Below are 27457 nucleotides of genomic sequence, written 5' to 3'. Positions count from 1 at the left end.
CAGTGAGGAAACAAACTCCTCTTCAAAATGTTGGTGGGTATTAAATAATAAAATGAAATTCCACTTTTCTACAGAAAAGCAACAAAAAAACCTGGCAGATGTATCATGTGTTATTAGAGGAGATTTATTCTATCAGCACCAGGGCAGAATTACCATAAATTTGTATTTTATAAATAGGTAATTTATATCAAGAATTTTAGAAATAATATTTTCTTAAAACAACAGCTGTAAAGTGTTCATCAAGAATTTATAATTTATACTCTAACTTCATCAAACTCATTTTACTACTTTCCTTAAAACTAGAAAAAAATGCTCCTACCTTTGTTTATAAAGAGTTAAGCAAAGCCTAGCTAAGAAATTCTGAAGAAAAGACAATTCATGCTGATTAGTGGCATTTTGTTTAAATTCTAAGTTATCTGGATCTCTTCTCATTTTCTCCCACTGCAGTATCTCAGTACTGATGCACCTGAAGGGCATCAAAGACCTACCAGAATTTTATCATTTTGGGATCTCACAGAGGCTCCAAACCACTGATGAGACTTAAATTCCAGCGGATCATTAGGAGCAAAGTCTCTGTTACCTACAAAGAAAATAAAATAGAAGCATAATTTCACAGGAACCTGTACAGTAGAAATGAAATAAAACCCACCTAAGCCTTTAGTTTTGACACATACAGAGAAAACCAGAAAACAGTAACATTGGAGAATATCACCCTTTGATGGAAACAGGCTTTAAAAAGTATTTATTATTACTTTTTTATATCAAGGGCCAAAAGCAGCTATTTTTGCACACAGAGCTGATTAGTTGTAAGAGCACAAAGTTCATAGCATGTTTGACAGACACACAGTAAATACCTCATAGTTGAGATATTTGACTTCCAAGCAGATTACAGCACTGCTCAAGAACCAGTGCCAAAGCCCTGTTAGGACTAATGCTTCTAGAAGAAATATTGCCTCGATTAAATCATGTGAGCTTTGGCTAGAATCAGGAATGAGATCCTTCTCCTATTCTACCAAGTGATAACATCTCTATTCTGAATGTCCCTGCAATGCACAAAGAAGGCAATTTGCAAGATTAAAAGCTATGGGGAAAGAGAGCAAGTAATAGATGGAATAATTTGCACTGGTGTCTGTTCCCTGATGCTGGCTGGTAGAAAAAACAAGTGGTATTTCTGCAGGTGTGAATATTAAAAGTCATAGAATTATTCAGTGTTTCTTGCGTACTTTCATTGGCAAAAAGAGGGAAACTTTGCTAGCATAATGAGAAAATTGATGTAAAATTTTGAAAAATGTATATTTTCTAAAAGTTCCCTAAATGGCTGGTTTATATAGCCTAAAGCTACAGAAATCAATGAGGCAACAGACACGCATCACTTCCAGAGTGCCAGGGGGGATCCCCAAACCCAACCCCGCTATGAATCAGAGACCTGTGACCACTTGAACCAGAACTTCCTTGCTTGTTTTACACCTTGTAAAGAATGTTTTGTCTGCAGAGATTGTGTTATTTCCTTTAGGAAAGTCCCATGAAAAAGACAAAAGAGATTTTAATCTGCTGAGTCAGCCAAAACAAGCAAGTATCTGGACTATTTTTGCTGTCAGATTAGAATTACACAGAAACCAATGCCAAGCACATTGCAACACAGAGAACTATTGTGGTTTTTTCTAATGTCATCAAAGGCAATTAAAATCCCACCTCCTTCTGTCACCTCCTCTCCATCTCTTACTGGACTGGTGCTAAAGACATGGAGGGCCTGATGATCAGCACATCTGCACAGATTTATGTACATTGAACCTTTCTACTCTCACCGTTGCATAGGCTAAAATGTAGTTTGGAGACCTGCACGTCACCTTTTAATGGTACAGAAAAACAATACCAGATCAAGATGCTTTCCAAACAGGGAGCTGTCTTTGGCACACACAGAAATCCCTGTTTTATCACCATTTTTTCTGTTCCTTGCCTTTAACTATGAAAATCCACCCACACACAGTTTTGCTCAAAGGCATGACTGGGTTAGTTTCAGATGAAGCTGCCACCCAAAGGGGCAGCAGTTCCCATTTGCTCCTGTCCACATGTTCATTCCTGCTGCCAGTGTCTCTCTTGGCACTACTCCCCTGGTCACATGGTCACAACATGAACCACCTAAGAATGAACCCTCCTAAAAAAGTATTCAGTAGGATGACGTTCCAACCCAGCTGGCTCCATGGGGAGGGGAGTAGTGCTAACCCGCTGGGGAGAAGACAGCAAGACAAGGCTGGGAACTATATCCTTTTTGGCACCAACAGGGATTTAAAAGTGGTTAATTTGTCTTGTAACCACACCCAGGGTTACTTAGCCTGGAAAGACAGATTCGGTTTCTGCTCTCTACTTGTCCAGCTACTTTTGAACACAAAGAAATGTCTCAGCTCTACTTGCCAAACACAGCTTTAAACAATGTAAAACTTGGGAATAGTTACAGAGTGGCATTTTATACTTTTCTCTACTGTTGGATACTTATAAAACAATATATATCTATGACAAAAATGAAAGGTGGTATGGCAGTTCTGTAGTGTAAAGCAGAATCCTATTGTCCTAGATACCATAAAGGTGTCTAGGATGCAAACTTCCCATTTAAATTTAAAACAACAGGCGGGAAGTAGAAGGAAAGGTGGTGTTGCAAGAGCGAATAAGAAGCCATTCTGCATTATCAACAACCCGATTTTATCTCAGCTGTTAAGGAAATCAGCTGGTTCAAGTCTGAGCTGAACGCATCAGTTGAGGCAGCATGAATCAGTAATAAGAATAAAAAATACAAGAAAAAGACAACCAAGTACTGGTTACTGGTGCCACCTGCCCATGGTCTATGTTGACTGCACTGGAGAAGAGGGGAGCCAGCAGAACAACTGGCACAGGCTGCCAAAACAGCTCCTCTCTGCCTTTTCCCTGTGCACTCTCAAGCTGCCAAGAAGGATCAGTGTCCAGGACAGCATCTTCCTTAGTGTTTAGGGGAAAAAAATATTTTTCTACAGTATTAAAAAGCCCTGATTCAGCTCTAAGTTGGGGATAATATTAGAAATGTCCAGGCTTTCAGATACAACCAGAAGCTGGCATATAAAAAACCCCAAATCTCCAAACGGGAAAGCAAACGAACATGACCACAAAGATAATTACGTGCCAAATGTAGTTCATGTGCCAGATGTCATGACTTCAGAAGCCAGCATCATAATTTCTGAAGGCCTGAACAACAAATGAAGAATTCTTACAAAACCCCACCACCCCAGAGAAAAATGTGTTCCATTAGGCAATTTGGCAAAATGGATTTTATTTATTTATAGCACACTGCTATTATAAAAATATATTGCAAGCATCTCAGTCAAATTGCCCTGTGTCAGTGCAGACACATAAGAAACCAAGATGTGCTACAAGACTAAGATGCCTTAGGTTGAGTTTCTCTTGTACTCAAACCATCTTTAGGTTCTGCAAAGCTAAGTGGGGGTGTCTTAGGCAGAGGGCCTTGAGTACAGCTTGAAACTGGCTGCAACACTGGAAAGTGCATGAGGACAGAAGATCTAGATCAAGTAGAAAGTATGTACATTGGAAACACTGACAGATGTCTCGGGTAAAAAATTGGTACAGGGAAAATCTGATGTTAACTCTCCATTACAGAAAAAAGTAACCTTTTCTTACCTACACTCACTCAAAATTCTCCCCAGGAAAACCAGTGCAAAAAGATAATAAGCCTTTCTCTCAGGTCCAAAGAGAAACTAATTTTATGAGGAAATCTGGAAAACACCCATTCAACAAAAATCCCCGTGCTTTAAACAAGAAGCCATTTGAGTTTTTCTTCATGACTGGGAAAACAAACATTAAAACACTTAAATGTGAGCCCTCACTGAAGCAGTTTTAACCACAGTTAAATGTTGATCTATACCATAAAGTAGATGTGTCATGGGAAGGTACAGGACTAACTTCAGCATTTCTGTGTTTTATTACAAGAGCCCTGACTTGATTATTATTTTATCTTGGTATAATATTTAGTGGTAGTTATATATATACTAAATTAAAAAAAAAAAAAAAGAACAAGCCTTCCCCCACACCCTCTAGAAAACACTACCTACCTTAAATGAACCAAACTGTATTGCAGGTAAGATTTAAACATCCAGGGATTTATAAATCCAGACCAATGCTTTGATGTATTATAATCAGCCTTAGTACTATAAGGGTTCTTGTAGCCTTAATGCATTTCTTATAGCCTTTTCTTGTATTTCTAAACTTTCAGAGTATCCCAAAAATACCTTACACACGTCTTTAAGCCAATGATGTACATTTTAATCATAGAATCACAGAACGGTTTGGGTTTGAAGAGACCTTAAACATCATCTTATTCCAACCTCTCCGCCATGGGCAGGGACACCTTTCACTCGACCAGATTGCTCAGAGCAACATCCAACCTTGCCTTGAAGAAGCCTTTAAAAAGGCATTCAAACAAATATATTTAGGTGGGACAAACTATATTCTGACTAGATTTATTCAAGAAAACATTCAGAGTATTTATACAATGCTATTTGTCAGACTAAAATGCAGCTCCTACAGGGACTTGTACTTGATGGGTCATTAATTCCAGGATTATGTCATTTGACCATGGGGTATTATTTCCTATGGTAAACACAGCTTATGCCCTGGTCTTTCCTTTGCTCTGAATTTAGTGGGCATCACACAATGATTTTACATAATTCTTTCAATAGGGGAAGAAGGGCCGACAGGTCAAGTCAATACAGCTGTGTCTCACAAGGTACTTTCCAGGTGGAGTGATGGGGTAGTCAGGGCAAGAACAGAATTTAAAAAAAATAATAAAATAAAATTTAAAAATTGGTGCATTGCTGGTGGACCAATGGAACATTGTCTCTTTACTGCATTCCATACGAGTTAAATTTATAAATGAAAATTAATGTGGAGAGATGCTGGGTAGAAATTGCAGAGAAAGAAAAGAAATCCATCTTCTAAATACAATAAAAAGATCAAAAGTTTTTTTCAGTGATGGATTTCTTTTAAGTATCAGCTTTGATAGTTGGCACCTTCTTTTCCCAAGGTAAATGTTATCAGTTACAGAAACAATGGAGTTACTATGAAATGCCTGCTGTTGAGTAAGTGGATCCAGTTGCAACTTGCAGCTCGCTTGTTTTTATGGTATTGAGCAAACTGAACTAAAACATTTTCCCCAATCTTCAGCTAGACTTAACAGAGATAATCGTCAGTCAAGAGGCACGGAACTGATGAAACTTGATTCAGTGTCGCCATACTAAGAATACTTAAGGAGTTGTAAAACGTAAATAGACACCCAATTCACAGATCTCTCGTTAAAATAAACCTCTTTGTAACTATGGCAATTCAAAGTAAATGAACTTGCCTCTGCTAGGTAAAAGGAAACTATGCAGCTACCCAAAAGAAAGACAAAGCTATAAAACATGCAAGAGCCCTCTTTTCATAATAGGAGAAGTCTATGCAGTGTAAAGTATCTTTCATCTCTCATTACATCCAAACTCTGAGCGCTTGCAACCTCAGTTGACACAGCAGGAGCAAGTGAACACAAGCTTATCTTCACTTGAAACTCCCCATGCTGGGAGGCAGCTGATGCTTTAGCAACCTTGGTTTAGCCACAGTGTTTTGCAATGACTCAGGGAGACGGGAATACAGACCTTCCCACTACTCCCCTTCCCTCTTCTGAGGTATGAATCCCGCGTTTTTCCCCGGGCGGTGCTGGAACAAAAGCACCTCTTCCCTTGCCTAATATAAGTAAGCTGCCTTTTTTTCTCCAACTCGTCATACCCCTGAGATCCAGCCACACACAGACAGAGCCAACAGTATTCATGCAGGAGTCCACCTAAGCCCGAAAGCATGAGCATTTCTCTGCTGTCAGCTCTAACAACATGCAGAGGAGATTTTATGCGTCCTGCCACTCTCTTCTGCCTTCAGACCAGCACCCAGATCCCAAGGCGTGCTGCAGTTATCCAGCATAAGGATTAGTATAACAACCAAACTTCAGGGGGACCGAGGTAATGAGAGATTTAGCCAGATAAAAATCAGTCCATTTCACTCCCAATCAATGAATGGTCTTCACAAGACTTATTGCTTTATTGTTGACTAAATCGATGGCCTTTGAGATTGAAATTCCCCTGTGGATTCCATGGTAATACCAATAAAGCAATCAGCCAAAAATAAAGCAGTACTTTGTTAAAGCAAGCTATTTTCAAAGAATACCGACCTATCCCACACTTCCTTATTTCATAAGTGGAAATGATGGAGTTTTGAACAATTGACTGTTTTGCACAAATGATCAAAATCTCCAGAAGGCAAACATAAGCTCATGGCACCCACTCCAGTCATAACTTCAACATCAGCGGATCTTACCCTGTGCAACACTACAGCTCAAAGCTGCCCAAGGCAGTTAAAACACCCACTTCAAGCTAAATAGGTCACAGATAGATCCAGCCATGCCAAACTGGTGGTTTAGGCTTCCAAACAAAGCCTCCTATTGTCTAGAATCACCCACTTGGGGGACAGAAAAAAACCAAATCTGCAAACATAAGGAGGAATCAGGAGAATTCTTTACAAGGGTAATTTCTTTTCAAAAGCCTCCTTCTCCTCTTTTAGCACAAATCAAAATATCCAGTTTTCAAAGAATTGCATCCAAAACCATTTAAGAACAAACAGTTTCTCTAAATTACTTTGTTGCATCAACACATGGGAAGGGAGAAGAGGAGGGACAGTACAACTGTCAGTGATAAAACTCAGAGGCCATACTGAGTTCTTTTCCCAAAGCAGTAAAAACACACCACCAAAGCTGAAAATGCTTGAGACGCTCCTAGTTTCTAGTATTCAACAGCTTCTGTAAGTCTCCCCAGTCTTGAATTTTGAGATCTGCTACAGAGAATAAAAGCAGTAGGGAAAGCTTTCCCCAAGAGAAGGAATAACCACTCAGCTGTGCATCCCTGGTTTACCACAGGTCTCAGAAAAGCAAAACAATCCATTGTCTGAACAAGCAAATCTTCCCGAGCTAAACATGAAATCTGCTCAAGAAATCTGTAATTCATTAGCATAGAAGTTCAAATTGGTTTTATGAGCATATTTTCCTTTGCAACAGTTTGTAGAGCTGTCTGCATTTCATCAGATGATTCTAAATGCAGCAGCTCTTTAAGGCAGTCTCAGGACTGCACTTTCTGGTGCTGACATGAAGAGCTACAGTTTCAAGCATCTCATACTGCTGCAGATACATCTCTCAATTAAAGTTTTCTTTAAAAAAACAGCAGGTAATAAAATCACTTGGTTACACTTTTATGAAAAGCCATAGACACATGAGGAAATGCTATTTCTACCAGCCCACTTCCCGCTATTCTTGACTGATGACAAGCTAGGACCCCAATAAGAAAAGTAAAATAATATAAATAATTATGAAGATTGTTTCCTTTTGGAAAACAAGCACATAGGAAACTTTTGATTCATATTAATTTGCCACATGCATAGCCTGATTAACTCCAACTGGTTACATGGGTCTCTACATAATTTTTTTTTTTGTTGGAATCAAAACTCACAGTGATCCTCTAAAATTCCATGGCCAAATAATGGAGGGATTTATCTAGATGTCAGACAATTAGCTAAGTGTATTAACCCTGCCATTCCACGTATACCTAACTGTAAAACACATAAGTAAAAACAAAGATGATGTGTTGATTTTCCTAAAAAGCACATTTGGTCACCCCTCTGCTCACTGGTTTTGTTCTCTGTCTCACCGAAATTTTGATCCTCCTGTTTCACAGAAAAAGACATGTTTAATTCTATACAGAAAAAATGGACAACTACACAAAATAAATTTAACTTGGGAAACACCCTTTAACTTTTCAAGAATCTTTTTCCAGAGGAAGATTATGGAAACACTGTTGGCAATATCTGGTACTATCCATGAAAGCTTTGCTGCACCAGTCTGTGAAGGCTGTGGAAATGAAAAAAGAAGAGGGAGACTGGTATGTCTTTAAAACAAATGGCTTTGGACCTTGGTCTCAGAACTGATCAGAAGCAGAAAATGGGCTGCAGTATTAAGTGCATTCCCTTCACGGTTTACCCACAAGAAATATGTTTTTCCTGGAAAAAGCTGCTAAGCAGCTGGCAGAAGCAGCCAAGTGTTAAGCTTTCTAAGAGAGGAACCATGTCTCTGGTCAGTCTGGTAGAAAGGGCTCAGCCAGGTGTAAAAGCAGTTTTTCTACCATTTGCTTTCCTAGATACTTCCTTCTTCACAAAATTCAGACCATTCCCCTATTTCTATGGATTAAAACAAAAAATAAACTAAATTTTCAGTCACAAAATTATCCAGTGTGAAGAACAGATAAGAATGAATGAAGATAAATATTTACCAACCTTGAACTACAACCTGTGATTTTTGATAATTTGAATGTGCAATGTAAAACATCTTGCAAAGGGAAGGATTTATTAAAATTGCTTGTGCTTATGATAATTTTGAAGAATATGGTACCTTGAGAATATAAATTTCCCTTCAGTGCTTGTCCTGAAAAAATAGGGCCTCCTACACATTCTGAAAGTCTGAAAGTTAACTGGGACAGAGGGGAAAAATTCCAAGTATTTGACATAACAATTTAATTGAAATTGTGGTAAAGCTGTGTCACTTGTAGAAAGAAGTCAACATATGGAAGAAAGCCAATACCAGAAATTTTAGTTTTGTGGCAGAGGCATGTTCACTGCTGAATTAACAAAGTAAACAGGAATAGGGTAAAAAAAGTGTTTACATCAGACTTGTTTCTATCTAGATTTGGAGGACAACCTGTTAAAATAACAGCAGCACTGCTTCATATTTCAGTTTTGCAACAGAGGTATGCAGCTGAGGAAGCTTGCTCTGGTGCTTGGGTCCTTCTTAACTTTCACCTTTATGTGCTCCTAAGCACAGAAGCCAGCCTGAAACACTTGCCTGATGACATTAGAAAACCTTTTAAAAAAAGGTATTCAGTGTCTATCCCCGTGACACAAGCACATGCAGCACAGCTATGTGTACCCCTGAACTTCAGGGCAGATTCTACCACACATCTGCTATGCCATTTTCACATAGCCATAACTATGTTAAATCAGAGCCAACCGATGTCACTGCTAAAAGGCTGAGAAGCCCCACAGCGAAGGAAGTATCTTTGCATTTGGGAAGTGTTAATGTGCCACATAAACATTTTGCCTTCCAAAGCCACCATATATACCAGAATGTCAAAAGCAATTAGTATAATGTGCACAGAAACATGCAGACACACATGGACAGAATATTCTCCAGTGTATTTTTAGTGAGTATAACCACTGTGCTGAGGGATCCAGGACAAGGGGAGATTCCCTCTCACAAATTCTCCCTGCCTATGGCAAGGGGTTGGAACTAGATCATCTTTAAGGTCCCTTTCAACCCAAACCATTCTGTGATTCCATGAAACATATTGCTGTTTTAAATGAGAAAATATGCTGTGTAGGAACAGTGAAAGAATATTGCTCTTTTAGCCAGAGATTTAAAAGTTATAATATATGCTTTTGTTTGATTTTGTTTTTTATGTTACAGGCTGATGGGAAGGGCATGAGAAAGAGGGAAATACATGTAATTTCAGCATGAGAGCTACATAAATGACATTGCACTTTGGACTCCTACTGCCCAGCTCCCATCCTGCAAGAGCTGAGTGGTCATCCACAGGAAGGAATAAACAAAGTAGTAAATTCTGTAGTACAGGAACTATCAGCTTAATGACTTATCGCTTTCCTCCAGGGCAGCTGGGGTGAGGATAAGTGCAAGCAAGCAATGCTGCTGTAACATCAGGGCTGGAACAACTCTTCCAAAGATTATCCTCCAGCAGCTGGTACCTTCCCTCCTGGGCTATGGAAGAGCTGTGGCATTTGATCACATAAATGACCATGCTGCTGTGGAAATATGATGTTAAAGCCAAAAGCAAGATCTAGAAAATAAAACCCAGCTCTGACCAGCCACTGAGCTCAGTGTGGCCTTTGTACAGATGGGGAAGAGAAATGGACCCATAAAGCTGAGGAAAAACTTAACTAAAAACCAAGGAAGGTTTAAAAAGAAATAGTCCTAAATAACAGTAATAGAACAATATATAGAGAAAAAAACCTTGGTTGCTGGACCTCTGTAAAACCCTATTCTCATATTTATTTGTGATACAAGACAAGGGGACAAACACAACCCCACACACTCAGAACAACATTTGCTCTTTCCTCCATTCCCTTGCCACATTCCCAGCACAGGAACACAGCCTCTGCCCTGCCATCACTCACTGCTTGGCCTACTCTGGCATTCCAGCTGTGCTACCTGGCAGAAGGGAGCAGAAGCAGGAATGGGGTCATGACTCCTGCTAATCATGGGGCATCCAACTCCACATATGGAGTTTGGCATCAACAGGCAAACAGAGGAAAGCCACGAGTACAAGTGTTGTCATCATTTTCACAGGTCAGATTTCTCACTGGCTGTAAGCAATTAGAAAATAACTCTGAAGAAACACATCTAAGTAATGACGCAGAACTTTTTTCCAGTGAATCTGGGAGGGAATAAAAAATCTGCCTTGTATCGCAGGGCTAAGCAATACCTCTGGAGTTACAAATGGTATTGCACAAATGTTAAGCAGTGATGGATGAGCCTGGATTCCTGCAGAGGAATCAGTCATCAGTCCTGCAGAGGATTTAGTCATCTACAAAAAGCCCCTTCGCATCAGCACCACAAGTTAGTGGTCAGATCTTCCACTTCCCTCTTCAAAGTGGGTCACGAGTCTTCCCTAAGCCCTGTTCCCTTACAAGGCAGGGGCAGGCAGGAGCCGGGGCTAACAGTGCTGGCAGTGACTTTGTCATCAGAACATAGGGAATCGAGCATTGTACTATGCACAAAGAAAAAGACATTTTCTTTTTTGTCTCAGGGCATTTATTATTTTATCAAGCTGAAGTACAATGCCCCTTTTCACCAGGAGAATAATTGACAAATGCATTATTCCCCCATTCATTGCCTCAAAGCTGGAATGAGTTAAAGCATGCCTGAAAGAAATCCTCTTAAGCCGTTATGACCTGCTATTTTTACTGTTAAATTTCAACCGATTAACATGCCTGTTCCTTAAAGCCAAATGATGAGCAAAACACTCTTTGCTTGCCCAGGAGCACATACCTTAAGCACAGACACACAGCAAAGCAGAGTGGCCTCTCTCTATCAACTCTACCTGGCACATGGAAAAGCCTACTGCAAATGTTCATGGTATAAACTGATAAATGCACTGCAATTCCCATTAGAAGATGTCTCTAGAACCTATCTGTGTGGCTCATCTTTCACCACCAGAAGTTGTTTGGCTACAATATTAATGATGACTATTTACTAGGGACATTGAGATTCTTTCTTAAAAATACCCAAACTAACAAAAAGTACACTTGTATGCTAGTAAACAACAAGCCCAGAGAACAACAACAAAAAGAAAGATAGCTATAATCTATTTTTGCTGTCTTAACACCAATGCAGATAAAAATGTCAGACGTTGCAACTTATTATAGATTTTTAGTAATCTGGCAGATATGGTCCTATAGAATGATATGAGACAATGATAAATTGAGTGAAGGAATGATAATGGCTTGGGGCTTGTGTGTGCCATTACTTTTACTTTTTTTTTACTAACTTTTTTACATTACTTACTTTTTTTTTTTTTTTTTTTGCTATGGAACTGTAACATAGTGGTTTTCACAAAAAGATATGAAGATTTCAGAAATCTGAACACCAACAATGTTTTGTAGCATACCTTGACAATGCTTCTCCACTGTACTGCACACAATTTAAAAAGGCTGCATCAGTCTAACAACCTTTAGGCTGCCAAGTCAAAATACTGGCAGAGACAAGAATGAATTATAGCCAACCAGACCTTCAAGGTGCAGGTGTTTCCTCTACCCTACCACATGGGTCTTGCTAATCCCCTCCCATGACATGGAGAGGTTTTTCCATTGGCCTGAAACACACTGTGGAAAACAGGATTCAACACAGAGTGGCTGGAGCAGAAAAGCACATGCAGTGCATTCTCATGACCTGCCACAGTCTGTGGAAATCACTGTGTGCACCAGAGCATGAAGAGTGACTGAAATATTTCATGTCCACATTGCTGCTGCTCGGCTCTTCTGTGCGTCAGAAATGGGTAGGGAATGGCTATGACCTGAGGCACCTGAGTGCTGCTATCACAGAAGTCACAAACAATATGAAGCTACATCTAAGGGGAAAAATTTACAAAAAGACATTTTTCCAGAGTTTTTAGTTCGTATTCCTGGTTTCAGCTGAAACTTCTGGGTTATTTCTGCCTATGCCACTTTTGTTGATAATGAAAAGTATCTGTCCTCATATGTCACGTTCTTAAAAGGAAGAAAACCCCTCAGGGTTCATTGGGAATTAGGTTGCCAAATGTTTTAGGACTGCTGGAAAGTACAGAGAAGAAATACAAATAGGTTAAAACACAAGAAGAAGAATGCTTGCTCACTCAGGCTTCCAGCACATACCAGGGACAACAGAATTCTAAAAGAGAGGAGAGGAAAAGGAAAGCACAAGCAAGCCTTGACTAGTTGCCAGTCAAAAGCAGCCGCATTCACACTGACCATGCAAAAATCCCACAGGGACCTGAATCCCTTCTGCTTCCCCACAGCAGCATTAGAGCAGAGACATCCCATCTCCCCCACAGCGACCCACACATTACCTGTGGCATCAAATATAATGGGCTGGCAGTTTCTGTTTGAGCTCCAGTCACATTTCAGCACCTGCCCTCCTTCTACAATGTTGTGTTGGGTAGTGTTTGCTTTTGGAGCTCCCACCAGAAGAAATGTCCTGCAGGAAAAAAAAGAAACAGAACAAAGGTTTCAACACTTAAGGCACAGATGTTATAACTTAATGACATCTGAAGAGTTAATAAAGCAAAAGTCTTGCCCATTCTAATCTAAATCTGACTAGAACTACTCACAGTTACAGAGAAATTCATATGAGGTTCTCTTCTCTGCATGCAAAAGCAGGCAAGAAACAGCCCCATTTACCAAAAAGGAGAGATAAAAGAAGATATGATAAAATTAAAGTATCCAGGCCTACTTATGATTATATTTTAAATGAGATAAAAATATTTTATACTTTTTTTTTTCCTTTCAAGAATATGTAAATATACAGCAGAACAGGAAATTGTTTACTTCTGTAATTTACGAAAGCCATCAACTGGCATAATTTCTGGTTAATTTTTGTGCATGAGGGTAATTCAAGGAAGTCAGTCAAAAATGGAAACAATGTATAAACAAAGCAGGAGCGCGCTCTGAGCTCAGCATGTCCTGAACGTGATGAGTCAGCCCTGCCTGAGCAAGTGCTCTTGTAAAAACACTCTCGAAGTGCCGAGCGACTCTCAGCCACAGATCTGCATGTTAATGAATTGTTACCCGAATTCACTGCACAGTCATCATTTTCTTATTATGATCTGCGGTGCTTTTCTGCATCTCTGCTTCTACAGACACGTTCAGTGCACTCCCAGCAGGAACTGCCACGAGACTCTGCCTGCGCAGGTGGCAAAATTCAGAAGTAGCAAAGTAAGGAACAAACTGAACAAGACTTTTGGCGTCTTCCAGCACCTTCCAAGAACCCCAGCACCTCTGAGATCCACTTGACTCATCAGCACTTGACTGAGAAAGTCAAGCTGAAGCATAAAGTCATGTTTAGAAGACATAAAATCAAGTACTTCCTTTCATCAGAATCAGTCTGCTCTGTTGCTTCCCTTTAGACTGCTTAAGAGAGAATGCAGCTTGCAAGAGCAAGTCTTGTCAGGCATTATGGTTCTCTAGTTTTGAAACTGAGTTAGCTGAATGAGCTGCAGGACTGGTTGGAGAGAATGTCTACAGGCAGGCAAATCCAGGCTTATCAAACTTGCTCTGGCTTTCAGAGTCATCTGCGGGCTCCTTTCTAGTAAGAGGTAAGTATAGGTATAATCACGTAGCACCTCATCAAAGCTCAATTTGCATGAAGACCTACCAGTTTTCAACCTGTGGGAATTTTCAGAACCTTAAAAATGTCCTGGCATAGACCCTGATAGAAAATCCAGGTTAGTTGGCAATCCATTTGTTTTCCCTAGTTGCCATTCATAGACTGTCTAGATTTCTAGAACATGAATTTGAAACACTTTAATCAACTTAAAATGAACTCTCTGGGCAGAACAGAAATGCTTAAAAATAAACATTATAATGCCAAGTAAAGAAACACATCAATTATTACCATTACAATGTATTAAACAAGTGGTAGCTTACCTCCCATTTAACTCCTGTACCAGTGACTTTTGAGAAGTCCCCCAAATTAAATGCTTGTTTAAAAGGTCTAATAATTTCCATTCTAATTATATGTTTTAAATTTTTCTTATGGTAATATTTGTGATGAAGTTTATTAAAAACATTACAAATAAAGGAATTATTATGTGACTCCACAAAGGTTTAGTCACCTCTCTTCCCCAAATGATAAAAATGCATTTTTATCATCATAGACCAAGCAAGCAGATTTTGTCATAGTTCTTATAATAATATGCAAATTACCCAAATACTAAGAAGTCTCTAATCCACATACTTTGGGAAAGAGGGAATAGAGGGACAATGGTATTTCCATGGGAATATACCAGCTATGCTTTGATACTGCCAGTTTCCTACATCATGTAACCATCCACCCCATCCCAATGCTGGGGCAAAACTGGGAGTGTTCTGGCACCTCTGGTGTGCCTACAGGAACAGTCCCTTTCCATGGACAACAAAGAAACTGAGGCTTCCATGTAGGAGCATCCTGGACTATCAAGTGCAACTCCTCTGAAGCAGAGGGTGTATGAGAAACCCGTTTCACTTGTTACAGAGCTGTGTTCCCTCACTCCCTATGAAAGCTGTGCTCACTGCCAGGCACCACGCACCCCCATGACACAACACCACCACTTCCACTCCTGGAATTGGACTTTCATACTGGACTTCTAAATAGGCCTTAGTTTGGCATCTAGCAGGTCAAAATAGACTGTGAAACAGCAGCTTGAGCATTCGGGAACAAACGCCTTTGTTGTCAGGCTAGACAATCCAAATAGCTTCAGCCCGATTAAACTGACTTAATCTCCAGTACTCATGTATAAAACAGGTGATAAATAAAAGCTCACCAAAGCAAAAAGAAAGGCACAGAAACCACGTGACACTCCATATGCCCAGAGGACACTGCATACAAGTATGTCTGGCTATTTCAGGAGGCAAAGTATCAGTGTCCATAGGCATAACCTGAAAATTTAACACCACTAGGGCCTGTTCCTGTCAAAGTTGCATAGCTACTTGGTTCAATTAAGAACTTAAATGCAAAATAAAGTATTTAGCTTAGCAGGTACAAACAAACTTTTAGAGATGACAAAAAAACTGAGGAGAGAATTCCCTTCTAAATATACAGAAGTTTTTCATGCTGCCTGAAAACCACAGTTTTCTTTTACAGCAGTGCACTTTGAGGTCAATAGTTCTTATAAAAATAATGGAAAGGTTCCAAATAGTGATTTCATGGAGAGCTGGGTCATATAATTCCTTATCAGAAAGCGAGGAAGAAAGTTTATTACATGCATTTACCAGTCTCTTGATAACTCTGCAGCTACACATGCTGACTTAAAAATAAAGGGCGGGACAAAAATAGAAGCTTTTTTCTTTTAGTACCAGGACTTACACGATTAAGATAGCAGAGAAAGATGGTGCAACATGTGCAAGTTAAGACAGGATGGCTTCTAATATATGTAGGCAATAAAAAAATGCAAACAAGGCTAGATGATGTACTGCAGAAGGACTTGCTCAATAGCTGTGCAATCTGCTTATAAAGTTTTATAAGCTAAAGATTAAGGGGGGAGAGAGAATATCCCCTCAGCAGGATGAAAGCCAGCAGCTTTTCCAGTTTTACAGCCCTTTCTTAAGATGGGAGAGGAGTGGGGGGAAAGTGACAAAAGCTGGAGGTTACTGTAGCCCGCATTTGAGGACCAGAGACTGATTCATTGGGGCAACACCAAAGCTGTGCAGTTAGCGACACAAGGATTCAAAGGTCTGAAACGCACCAGCGACTACACAGAGCCTAATCTTTAACATGAAACGGGAACATATTCAGGAAGTAGACGTGGAGGGTGCTTAGATGGAACTTTTCCTTCTCTGGACTCCTCAGCAGCTTGGTGACTCGCACAGACTCAGCACAATTCAAACACAGCACTCCCGCAAAGCGCAAAGACAGAAGAGCAAAACTTCTGAAATGCCACGGGACACAGCCTCATGAATCAAAACACCGTAACTACATCTTTCTACACTGTATTTATCAGCACCATTATCTTCATGAGACCAGGCTAGGCAGAGAATCCCGCAGCGCAAGGTTCATGTCCCACCGGAGCCGCCGGCCGCTCGGGATGGGGTTTGGCTCCCCGGCCAGGGCGTCTCAGCCGCCAGAGCCGCCCCAGCGGGGCAGGGATGCGGAGCGGCTCCATCCCCTCTCCATCAGCCGCTCCCGCCGCGTCCCCTCCGAGAGCCGCTCCGGCCGCAGCGCTCCCGGCCCGCCCGGGACCGGCGGCAGCGGCTCGGCTGCTGAAGGACCGGGGGGTTGCTCCCCATCCGCCGCCCGGCTCTCACCCCGCGCCGGGACAACGCCGCTCGCGGCTCCGGCGCCCCGGGGAGCGGCTCGGCGGGGCAGAGCGAGACGGGCACTTACGAGAACGGGTCGGGAGCGAAGAAGTCCACGGCGAAGCCAAAGTAGCTGCCCGCCGGGCCCGAGTAGACGGCCGGGCGCTCCACGTCTAGGTTGAAGGCGCTGCCCGGGGCCAGAACGGCGCCCAGCAGGACCAGCATCATCCCCAGGCGCGCCATGGCCCGGCCCCGCGCTGCTCCGCGGGCGAGGCTCTGCCGGGACACGCCGGCCCCCGCGGAGGGGGCGGAGGGGCCGCGCGTTTCCCGCGGCAGGGCGGGGAGCGCAGCGCAGTCACTTCCCCTTTCTCGCTGGGACGGGGGCGGCAGGAAGGAGAGGCGGCATCATGTGGTGCCGGGGGCGGGCCCTGCTCCGCTCCGCGCCCGGGCCGCCGCTCTCTTCCGCCGGGAGCGGGCAGGGAGCGCCCAGCACAGCCCAGCACCGCCCGGGGTTGGGGCTGCGCGGCGCGGCGGCCGCCGAACTCCGGCCCCGGGGCTGCCCTCGGTTCAGGCATCCCACTCCTATCTCTGCCCGAGCCGAAGGCTGGAAGAGGGTTAAGGAAAATCTTTCCTGTGACGGTGGTGAAGCCCTAGCACAGGTGTCCCAGAGAAGCTGTGGCTGCCCTATCCGTGGAAGTGTTCAGGGCCAGGTTGGACGGAGATTGCAGCAACCTGGTCTGGTGGAAGGTGTCCCGGCCCGTGCAGAGGGTGGAACGAGATGGTCTTTAAGGTCCCTTCCAACCCAAACCATTGTACCATTCTATGAAGGAGTGCTAGAAATATGAAGAGGGGGGCACATCCGTGCCTGGTCTTACCCAGTCTTTTTGGTGAAGCCTTTCTGAACAAGTCTTTCAGGAAAGATGTTAAGCAAAGAGTAAAGGGAGTGCCAATGTGGACCAAGCCATGGAGGAAAAAAAGCCCTGATTTTCAAACACATAGGCTATTAAATGAAGTAATTTTAAATCCCAGGGTCTCAGCATCTCCCCAGCCACAGGAATGCCCACCAGCAGGCGCAAGACTGGGAAGAGCTGAATCTGCAAATCCTCCTTGATGGACGTCTCTGTTACTGTTTCACCCCTGCGCTACCCACCTGGGGAAGAAGCATCCAGTGGAGCTTCAATCTCTTCAGTTGCAGTTTGTAGCTCTTGTGTCATGTCTCACTAGTAACATTTTAGTGCTATCATCCTGCCTCAGTCAGCTGTAGGCTGCTGTCAAACCCATTTTAGCCTTGCCCTCCTCAGCCGACATCGGAGTTCAACATCTGCTCAGTATAGCAGCCTCAGGTAAAAGAAAACCTGCAAAGAGGAAATAATTCATATTCATTCCGAATATTAATTTGTACAACGTAACAGGATTGGAGTTTATTACCACCAAAAGTCTAAACTTTTTGCTTTCCTCATGTGAAAGAACATGAACAACAAAAAGCAACAGAACAAATAATGATGTTTCAAGCCCTAAATAAAAGTTAAAAATACCCCTTGCATATTTACCAAGGGACAGATTCAGTCTAATGGGAATCCTGAAAGAAAAAACATTTCCACAATAAGCAGAGGAAAACCCAAAGAACCACCACCTACTCCTGTGTTCCATTCACTTGTTCTTGTCATTAAATAATTATCATTTCTTCAAGAAGCCATCTCAAAAACTCTATTAAGAAAGGGAGTTCCTAGACATAGACTTGATACTTGTTGCTAGTTTTCCTAACTTTGCTGCCTCCTCAGTAGATTCAAAAACAAACAAATACAAACCACATGTTACTTTTACTGTTATTTACAGATTTATCTCAGAGCTTTTGTACTACAGACCTGATCAAAGCAAAACTGAAGATGAGTTAATAAGTTCCTAAACTCTAGTAAATAAGGCAATAAACTAAAAGAGTGGTTTATGAGTACTTTGATCAGTAAGTCAGCAACTTAGGGGAAAGGAGGATTTATTTTCTCTACTTGATTGTATGACCTCACAACATCACACAAGCAGTGAAGGATAAGTTATTTTTAAGATATTGGAATTTTTTTACCAAATGATCAGTTTTGGCTTCTTAGGGACTGGCTGTGCAGCACTTCTGCTTGTTGTCAGCAAATTGCAAAGCCAGGCCATAGGAGTAACTCAGACTTCACACAGACTCAGGGGTTACTCATCCCATGGGAAGTGTTTTTTCAAAGCCTTTCCTCCCCTTCAAGACGATTGCTCTTCGCAGCTGTTCCGTGCCTGTCTGCTCGCAGCGTCTGGGCTGTCCAAGGTGAGGCAGCCTCTCGTTCCCCTGACTCAGCACCGGGCACTCTGCTCCACTCCCAGGGCCTTGAGTCACCAGCTGCAGGCGGAAGCGGCGGCGGCGCTGCTGTCTGGCCCCAGTTCAGAACACGATCGGAGTCAATCAGTCTAGACGGCCCCAGAGCGGAGCCACAGCTCTCTATATGGCATCACAGCTCCAGCCTCCACGTGGGAAAAGAAGATGAAGTGTACAGGCTTGGGAAACACTTCTAATCAAAGCCAATCTTACTGTAAATGAGGGAAAGTATTTTCTGTTGCAGGAAAGGCCGAGTGATTGATTCCATTGCTTGCATGGAGCTACCCTGTCTGACAGAATCCTGCACACTGGAGTCAAAGTCAAAACCAGACTTTGCTGTTAATGTACAGCAGCAAACACCCTTCTAGTGAGGATGTGATTTTTCTTTCCTCGTTGATTTAGTTCTCAGCATGACTAACAAATAGATAAGGAACAGCCAATGAGATCATATTACAGAGTGTAAACAAGTTAATTATGTGCTTCTATATTTGCTTGTTACCTGTAGCTAGCTTTTGGTTCCCAGGCTAAGATACCCAGTGGTGGAAACCAACAACTAAGAAGTGGGCAGGACTCAGATTCCTTCTAAGACACCAAACTTTTTGTCTGTATGCAAAACAGAATGCAATTATTTTGGAGTTGATTGGAGTCTAAAGAACTGCTTTCCATTATCCAACAGATCAAACTAATATTTCTGTTACAAGTTATTGGTCTTGTTAGTTTTTACTCAGACAACGAGTTATTAACACAGCTGAATAAAACTTTGCAAGATGCAAAGCACTTTTGGTAGACAGGTATTATTTTTTTGCTGTTCCTGAGTGTCCAGCCTGTAACATGGATAGAGTATTTCAGAATGTTTTTCCTTTGCAATAAAGTCTCCACCTCATGACATGAAAGGCAGCAGCAAGAAATGGACAAAGTGCCACAATTTGGTCAAAATTGCAAATGTGCAAATCTCTGTGGTCCTACTTCAAAGGGTCAGCACGGGGTCCTGCATGCAAGCAATAAACTTCTCCTCTAAGTGGATTCATTGCTTTACAGTACCAGCAGTATGAATATCTGGAGCAAAGAAAGAATCATGACTCATTTGTTCTTCGAGACCACTATTAGTCTCCCAGAAAAGCCTCCATCGATGTGAGAGTTATAGTAAATCTTTTGCTCTTGTGCCATCCAGACACTTGGACTTTTCAAGAGGCTTAGCTGCTCTGAACAGATCTTTTAAGAAGTAACTTCGTTTCTAACAAGGCAGTAGAAAACGAAGTAAAAGACGGACTTCACATATATTAGTTTGCTTTGGTCAGTTTGTGCCTTTTATTTCTACTTTGTTTAATATTATCTTTGATACCCATTTTCTTGAGAAAAATAAAACATTAAATCTAAAAACTACAGAAGCATGATGTGGTGAAACATGAGGAAACACTAGAGATGTTTAGGCTTGATTTGCTTTATTGCTCCTATGAGCAATTCACATCAGCCAAATCTCATTCGGTTGCTAGCAAAAGCTGTCCTTAGCCCGGGGCTATGGGGCAATGTTTTCACTAGGACAACAAGGGTATGGCTACATTTGTTAAACCAGCTCCTAGCATAGAATTTGAAATCTCCCAGTTCAAAACAAAGTCAGCTCTACCAGAGCTTTTTTCTGATTTGTTCAATACTGATAGCTGTATTACTCCAGTGTTAGTCAAAGTCCTTCTGCAATCCCCTTTTTGTGTTTTATAGAGTGCTCATTACTCACCAGGCCTTTTTTTCACATTAGGATTTCATAGTATCAAATTCACAGACAGCATTGTTTAATTTACCAAAGGATTCATATTTCTTCGGTCTGACAAAGTTGGTCAATATAAATCACATATGACTCAGCTTTTGCTACACAAAGCACTTCAGCAGATTACCAAACAAATATATCCAGATGCTGCTCAGTAACATCCCCAAAGACTTAAATATTTTTAAAAGATATTTTCAAAGAGTACTTTTAGAGAAAAGCTTTGACAGGAATTAATGTAATAAGGGAGACATGGATCAGAAAAAAACCCAAACAACAAGCTCCATAATATTCTCTGTACAATCTCTCTGAAAATGTTTTCATAATATGCATACATATATAAGATGTAATAGAGACAAAATGCCAAATACCACCCTGCTCTGTTAAGGAAGAGGGTGTAGGAACACACCAGCCCAGAGGGAAAAGCCTGGGAAGTCACTACACCTATCCCCAGAAGGAGCACAGCACCCTCAGATAACCACAGTGATGGAGCTCCAGGAGTGAGCCACTGAGATACGGGGCTCTTGGGTCTTCTGCTGGGAAAGGTCTCGGGAAAGCTTTTTAGAAGGGGATGGGGAAGAATTTGCTAATCTAGAGTGTGATGGATTGGCCTTCTGCTCCTAGAGTGGGAAAAGAGATGAAACATTGAAATCAACAGGCTGTGCACTTGTCTCACATGGAATATGTTACTGTGCATGAAAGTTCTGTTCTTCTGCTTCTGCCGTCCCACTGGAACGTCTGACCTGGCACAGCAGCTACAGAGCCCATGAGATGGAAAGCTCCAGCTCCCATGTGAGTTACTCCTGCAGTGGTTGTTCCTTTACAGGCCAATTCCAATGCACAGAACTGCACCTTGGACCTGCACTTCTTCCTAATCCACCCTTCTGCCTGTATCCAGCAAAGCTCATAAATACACAAGTCACAATTAATACAGGAGTGCTAACATTACACTTGATTAAACAAAGAATCATCCCTCCTTTCTCCTCATCACTCTCTCTTCCACTTCCTTCTTCCTTTCCAGAGGAGGTACATTGCTTGCTGGATGACGTGAATTTTAACTCTACCTTTTTTCATTCACAAAGACTCTCTAGAACATGCTTTTATGCAATTCTCTGAAGGTGAGGAAGAGATCATTATTCTTCCATCATCTTATTCTTAGCTACATCTTAATATCCTTCCTAAAAACCTTTTCCTTCTTTTGCCTGCCACTGTTTTCATACTATTTTAAGTACTGTCCCTTCTGCTGAGACCATCATCCATGGCAAGCGTGCACACAGGTTTTATTTAGAAAGCGGAAGTGACTATGCCTGGCAGAAATTCTTGTAGAACAGTATTCTGCTGGGACAAAGAGAAACAGAGCACTTTCCTGCACACAGGATCTATAGGCACAGAAGATGGGTCACTTTCTAGTTTATTTCCATTTATGGAAAATTTCCAGATGACAAGAGGTATTTCCTAGGTTTTTTACATTCTTGACTGCTTCTGGTTATACAGAAATACCAGAGACCACTGCTTCCTGTTATATCCCTGAGATATTCTTATCCCTGTCTTTAGTGCAAATCATTTCCTATTTAGTACAAGTATTCTCATGTACAACTTTTGACTCTTTCCCCCAGACTTTCTAGTTTGGGGGAATTTTTCACTGATTTTTTCTATGACATTTTTCATCATGCATTTTCAAAGGAATCTAACAAAGCTCAAACTCACATAGCAGTCATGCTGGCTTTTTAATTGATCATTCCAGGCATATAATGCCACATTGCCCTTTAAGCATCTGTCCTCTAGTGCTGCTGTATTACAGTAATGCTTCCACGTTCCTGCTGAAGGATTTGGAACAAAAACAAGTTAAAAACTTTCAAATTCCCTGGGAAAGAAATAATTCTTCAGACTGCTCTGTGCTTAGTAACAGGCTCAGACTTTAAACATGCTGAAGATTTAGATAACAAAATAGTAATAGGATGCAGAGCAAGTAGGATTGAAAGGCAGTGGAGGAATAAAGCAGACACAAGTTCCTTTCTATCCAATACTCTGAATATTCTTTTACTCAAATACAAAAACACTAAAAGATGGTAATAACACAAACTGACACTAAAAGAGGTATTTCCTTGCCCTTTTCTCTCATGAAGAATTTCAAGTGTTTCAGCCCAGGCATTCCAAGCCTTGATATGCCAGCTCAGGTATCAGCTCCAGCCTCTTGCCTTCAGAAGACACCATCTTAACAGAATGCCCCAGTGTTCAAACGTCCTCCCTCTTCCCTATGGAGAAATGGCCCTTTCTCCCCAAAGAACCCTGACTCACCCTCACCTTGAAGCCGTTATATTTTGATCCTCCGTGTCCAAGGAATACTGTCTTGTCTGGCACTAATATTAAACCAAAGCATGTCCTTATCGATAAAACCTTATACTGGTGCACTACGCCTTTGTTGAGTTAAATAACAAATGCTTCTCTCAAGGAACAACACTAAACATGGATCAATACAGAATCAGACCTTTAGCCATTTAAACAGAGGGTCTGGCCAGGGGAGTGAGGGATGAGGGTGTTTGGTGTGGATCTGGTTTGTTTTCAAAGTTGTACCGTTTGCTTCCAAGCCATTAGCCTGCCATTGCCGGGGTCACTCCAAGAGAGTCCCAGCTGCTGGTGAAAGAACTATTTTTGCATCTATCAGACAGAAGTTAATGCTGACAACAGTTATCTGTGGTGGAAACTACAGACACTTCCATCCCCTGAATAAAGAGCACATTTAAGTTTTTCCCTTTTTGCCCTCTTGGGGGAGATTCCTCATTCCACTACTCCCGGCTGCCCATACACACAAAGAATGGGCAATTATTCATGTATAGCAACTGTTGTGCAGAACTGTAACTCGGTATTTCTGTGTGGAAGGCACTGTGTGGGAACTGCTATGTACAGAATACAGACTACTTCTATTGACAAGAAAACGACTGAAGAGCTCATGGTGTAGGGCTGATAGTACTGACACAAAGTACAGCTCTGACACCTCCCAGGTGCTTCTGCAAGAAAATAGATCACAATGGTTAGACCCTTACAGTTTATAGTCCCCTCTAATTTTAGCTTTAATGTGTCAGACATTTGAAGAAATAGATTTTTGCTCTATTCCTTCTGACCAGCTTTCCTAATCCTCCTTGTCTCTATTTGATAAACAAATCCCTGAAGTGTTTGGAGCCACGTTAGGAAAGCACACTGCTGAGGATACTGTGTCTTGCTCCAGGCCTGTGCAGGGAGAAGGCAGCAGCTGCCTTATACAAGGCCTGCTGGGCTAGTTGATATGGATTAGAGAGGTCAGTCAGAAGAGCCTCCCTTCTGCAGTGTTTATACTCAGCAGAAGGAGAAGACAGCAAAAGAAAGTGGTGAAGAATGAAGATTAAAGGTTTCTTGCTCAGAAACTTGGCTGTTACCTGATTTTAAGGGGGCATTACGTTGCAACTATGGAATTTTTAAAGTGGAATTCAATCAATCGTTTTCTGAAGTAGTCTACTGCTCCCAAATCAAACAACTAAACTACCTGTCAGGTCAGACATCACTAAGATTGATTGAAAACAGTGATTGAGAGCTTGCAATGGATTTGTATTACTGCGCAGAGACCAAACTACAGTGTCCTTTCCAATCTCATCTCTGCCTCCCTCGTGTTCAGAGCACAAGAAGGTAAACCAAGGAACAAAAAAGGAACGGAGATGGAACATGAAGAGGACAAAAGTTCTCCTAGAAGAGCAATCCTGCCAAAATGTAGCATAGAGGCCTGAGAAATGTAAGGTATAAGCTGAATTCCTGCAAGGGATGTGCTACACCCATATTATATGTTGATACACAGTTTCACTCAAACACAGGCCCAAGGATGCCAGCCTCCATAGAACACATTTCCCTGATGGCTGATCATACAAAGAATATTGTTTTGCCTTGGAAACATTCTGTAGTAATTTGCTCACCTCTTTCCTTCAGGACTGCTTCTGCTTCTTTCCTTTTCTAAGGAAAGCCGTGATGCTTTTTTTCCCATTGCTTCTTCCTTTAATTTAGGAGTCCATCTCATTTCTGAAGTGTGATTGGGTAACTCAGGGAACACCTTCTAAATTTTAAGCCAGCCTTGCTCAAATTTATGTCCAAATGTATTACAACACTCTACATTTTCAACCACAAATGTAAGATAAAGAGATTACCTCCAAGGTCTCTTTCCCTAAACACAGATGAGATGCTGCTGGTGCTATTTTATGATTGAAAGAACTGTTTATTTTTGGCGTTCATTTCAATAAAGTGCTATGAAGGAGCCTATTGTGGTCACATATTAGGGCTGTAACATCATAAATGAATAAAACATCTTGGCCTTATTGCTAACGCCAGCAACAGCTGCTCTCTGTAAAAAGACAGAGCATCCATTGAAAGGAAGAGTGCGACAGGCAAAGAAGCCAAGGTCACTTCTAAGCCTGAAATACCAGTGTGGGGGAAAAAGAGAATGGTCATGTGCAGGTATCACTGCACTTAAGGAGATTATAGCTCCATAAAACATACCTGGTACCTAACCAGAAGCAAAGACTTCATTCAAATGCTTCATTCATGAAGCCTCTGCTTTACAAAAGATTTTGCTTATTAGAAGCCCATTTGTAGCAAAAAGCCAAGCATGTCAAGAGAGAAAGTTTTTAATTTTGCAAAAAACTTGTTTCTAGCACCGAAGTACATAATGAGATTGTGTTCTTCACAACTGAAAGACATCAGCTTCTTTTTTAACACCCCCTTTCTCTACTTGGCATCAAGTCAAAGCAAAGGCAGGCATAGGATATGACTTCCTTGAACACCACAAGGTTGTAGGAGTCATGTTCCAAGGAAGATGTAGCAGAGGTGTGGAACTCCTGAGTTTCCAAAAGTTGATAACAAAGTCAAGGGGTTCACGGGAGAAAGAGGGAATGTACTCTGAAAAGCACCAGACTCCATCTAGTAGAGGAAATGTTCTGTACTAAGAACTGTTGGAAGCTCCATATGAGAAGCACTCCCAAGCAGTGCACAGGCTCGTCCTTCTCTTACCTCTTTGTTCCCCACGGGTCTGGTCTTGGGAGTGTGATAAACGGTCCCTTGGTCTGATGCAGTGCAGCTGCTGTTACACGGGTTTTTGCAGCTCCTCTGCCCTTCCCACATCTCATTTTTCCAATTCTGTTCCAATTCTTATTCATATTATTCGGGGGATAATTTCTCCTGAGACACTTCAGGTGAATATGTATGTGATATTTGCATATGAGAACAATCCCTTCCTCTCCGCTTAGGGCTGTAATAATTTCACTGTGAGGAAAACAAAGACCCAGCCTCATAAGATTTTTAGTTCAGTTGCTTGATCACTCTGCAGTTTCAGTAAGTTATTACAAAGCAGCACATGTAACAGGAATAACAAATGATGTTTATGAAACTTCCAAGTATGCTATCTGCAAGATAGATAAGCTTACCAAGTACTTACGCCTGCATTACTTACTATATTCAGGTAATTTTTAAAAGGAGCATTAGCATTAGCAAAAGAATTAGAATTCAGCATTCAGAATGTCTGAGACATAATTTTTTTGACAGCTGTTATTCCATATCCAACTAAACTGTGAAAGAAAACATGAATAAAACAATATTGATTTGTATGTGTACATTCTTTCTGTAACCAACACACTAAAGAAACACAATCTATTACGACAGTACTGAATTGCCAAGGTAAGTACCATTGCTTGGTCCAAAGTTTTATCAATAATAAAACCTCCTCTTGATAAAAACAGCTGTGGAGCACTTTCCATTAAGAAATGGCAACACTTCTATTACAAACAACTCATAGATAATGTAATATTTAAGGTCAGTCTTGACAGGTAATTTTTAATTTTTTTCCAGGCCTTTGCGAACAGTGTTCATTACAAAAAAAAGTAGGGAGCTCTGAGTAACAAAGCAGTGGCAAGCATAAAATTCAATCACACAGGCTTTAAAGAACTCCCACAACTCCAATGAGTTTAAAGCTAGCCAGTTTTAGCAGTTCAAGCAGTTTGTGTGTGCGACTGAAATGGGATTTTAACACACATTAAAATTTAAACCCAACAAATACTCTACTCCCACAACAGTAAATACCAGGAAGCAAAGGCATGGGTTTACTGCAGCACCTTTAACTGGTTTTGTCCACACACGTGTCCAGTACCAAAGGTGCTTTCAGGGCAGTGCCACACGAGTGTGTTCACTCCAGATTTGCTCAGGCCACACACAGCTACATTTCTCACAAAGTGCTCATGCAATTTAGGAGGAAAATAAGGCAATACAAACATGGCCCAGGCTGCAAGGGCTAGAAACCAAGTTTATTGCAACGGTGTGTCTCCCCTGGCTTATGATGCTTTACAGCCCAATCTCAACCCAGCAGGTGTCCTGAACTGAGCCTGCCTGCTCTTTTAACAGTGAAATACTGTATTTTTGACCCATACAGACTGGGTAGTCACTGAAATGAAGAAACCATTATTTTAGGATTGAGATTATATCTCATTTTTCCAGAAGTGACTCATTCACTTTGTATCAGAATAATTTCAGGAAATGTGCATCAGTAAGAACAACTTAGTGCCGTCACATCCAAATGAACTCCCTTCTATCACACTGCTCATTTCCAGAACATTAATAATTCATCTATGCCAAGCAATGCCTTGGCATTGACTTTTAATTGAGCATTTATGGACTGAAGCCCTATTAGCTACAAA

The 27457-nt window shown here is 41.5% G+C and overlaps 1 protein-coding gene across 1 annotated transcript in view; it reads right to left on the bottom strand.

Annotated features, from left to right (window-relative positions):
* ITGAV (integrin subunit alpha V) overlaps positions 1-16970 on the bottom strand; it is a 46070-nt gene extending 29100 nt beyond the window's left edge. Inside the window, exons 1-3 of the mRNA XM_082285147.1 lie at positions 16736-16970; positions 12726-12853; positions 489-580 (exon numbers count right to left, since the gene is read on the bottom strand). Of these exons, the coding sequence (XP_082141273.1) occupies positions 489-580; positions 12726-12853; positions 16736-16890 (375 nt within the window). The 5' untranslated portion in view covers positions 16891-16970. The remainder of the gene's footprint in view (positions 1-488; positions 581-12725; positions 12854-16735) is intronic.
* Positions 16971-27457: the final 10487 nt, after the last annotated feature.

The sequence above is a fragment of the Coloeus monedula genome (genome assembly GCF_965178545.1).
Source record: "Coloeus monedula genome assembly, chromosome: 7".
In the NCBI taxonomy this organism is placed as follows: Eukaryota; Metazoa; Chordata; class Aves; order Passeriformes; family Corvidae; genus Coloeus; species Coloeus monedula.
Note: the sequence above shows the minus strand (reverse complement) of the source record. Positions and strands in the feature narration are given on the sequence as shown.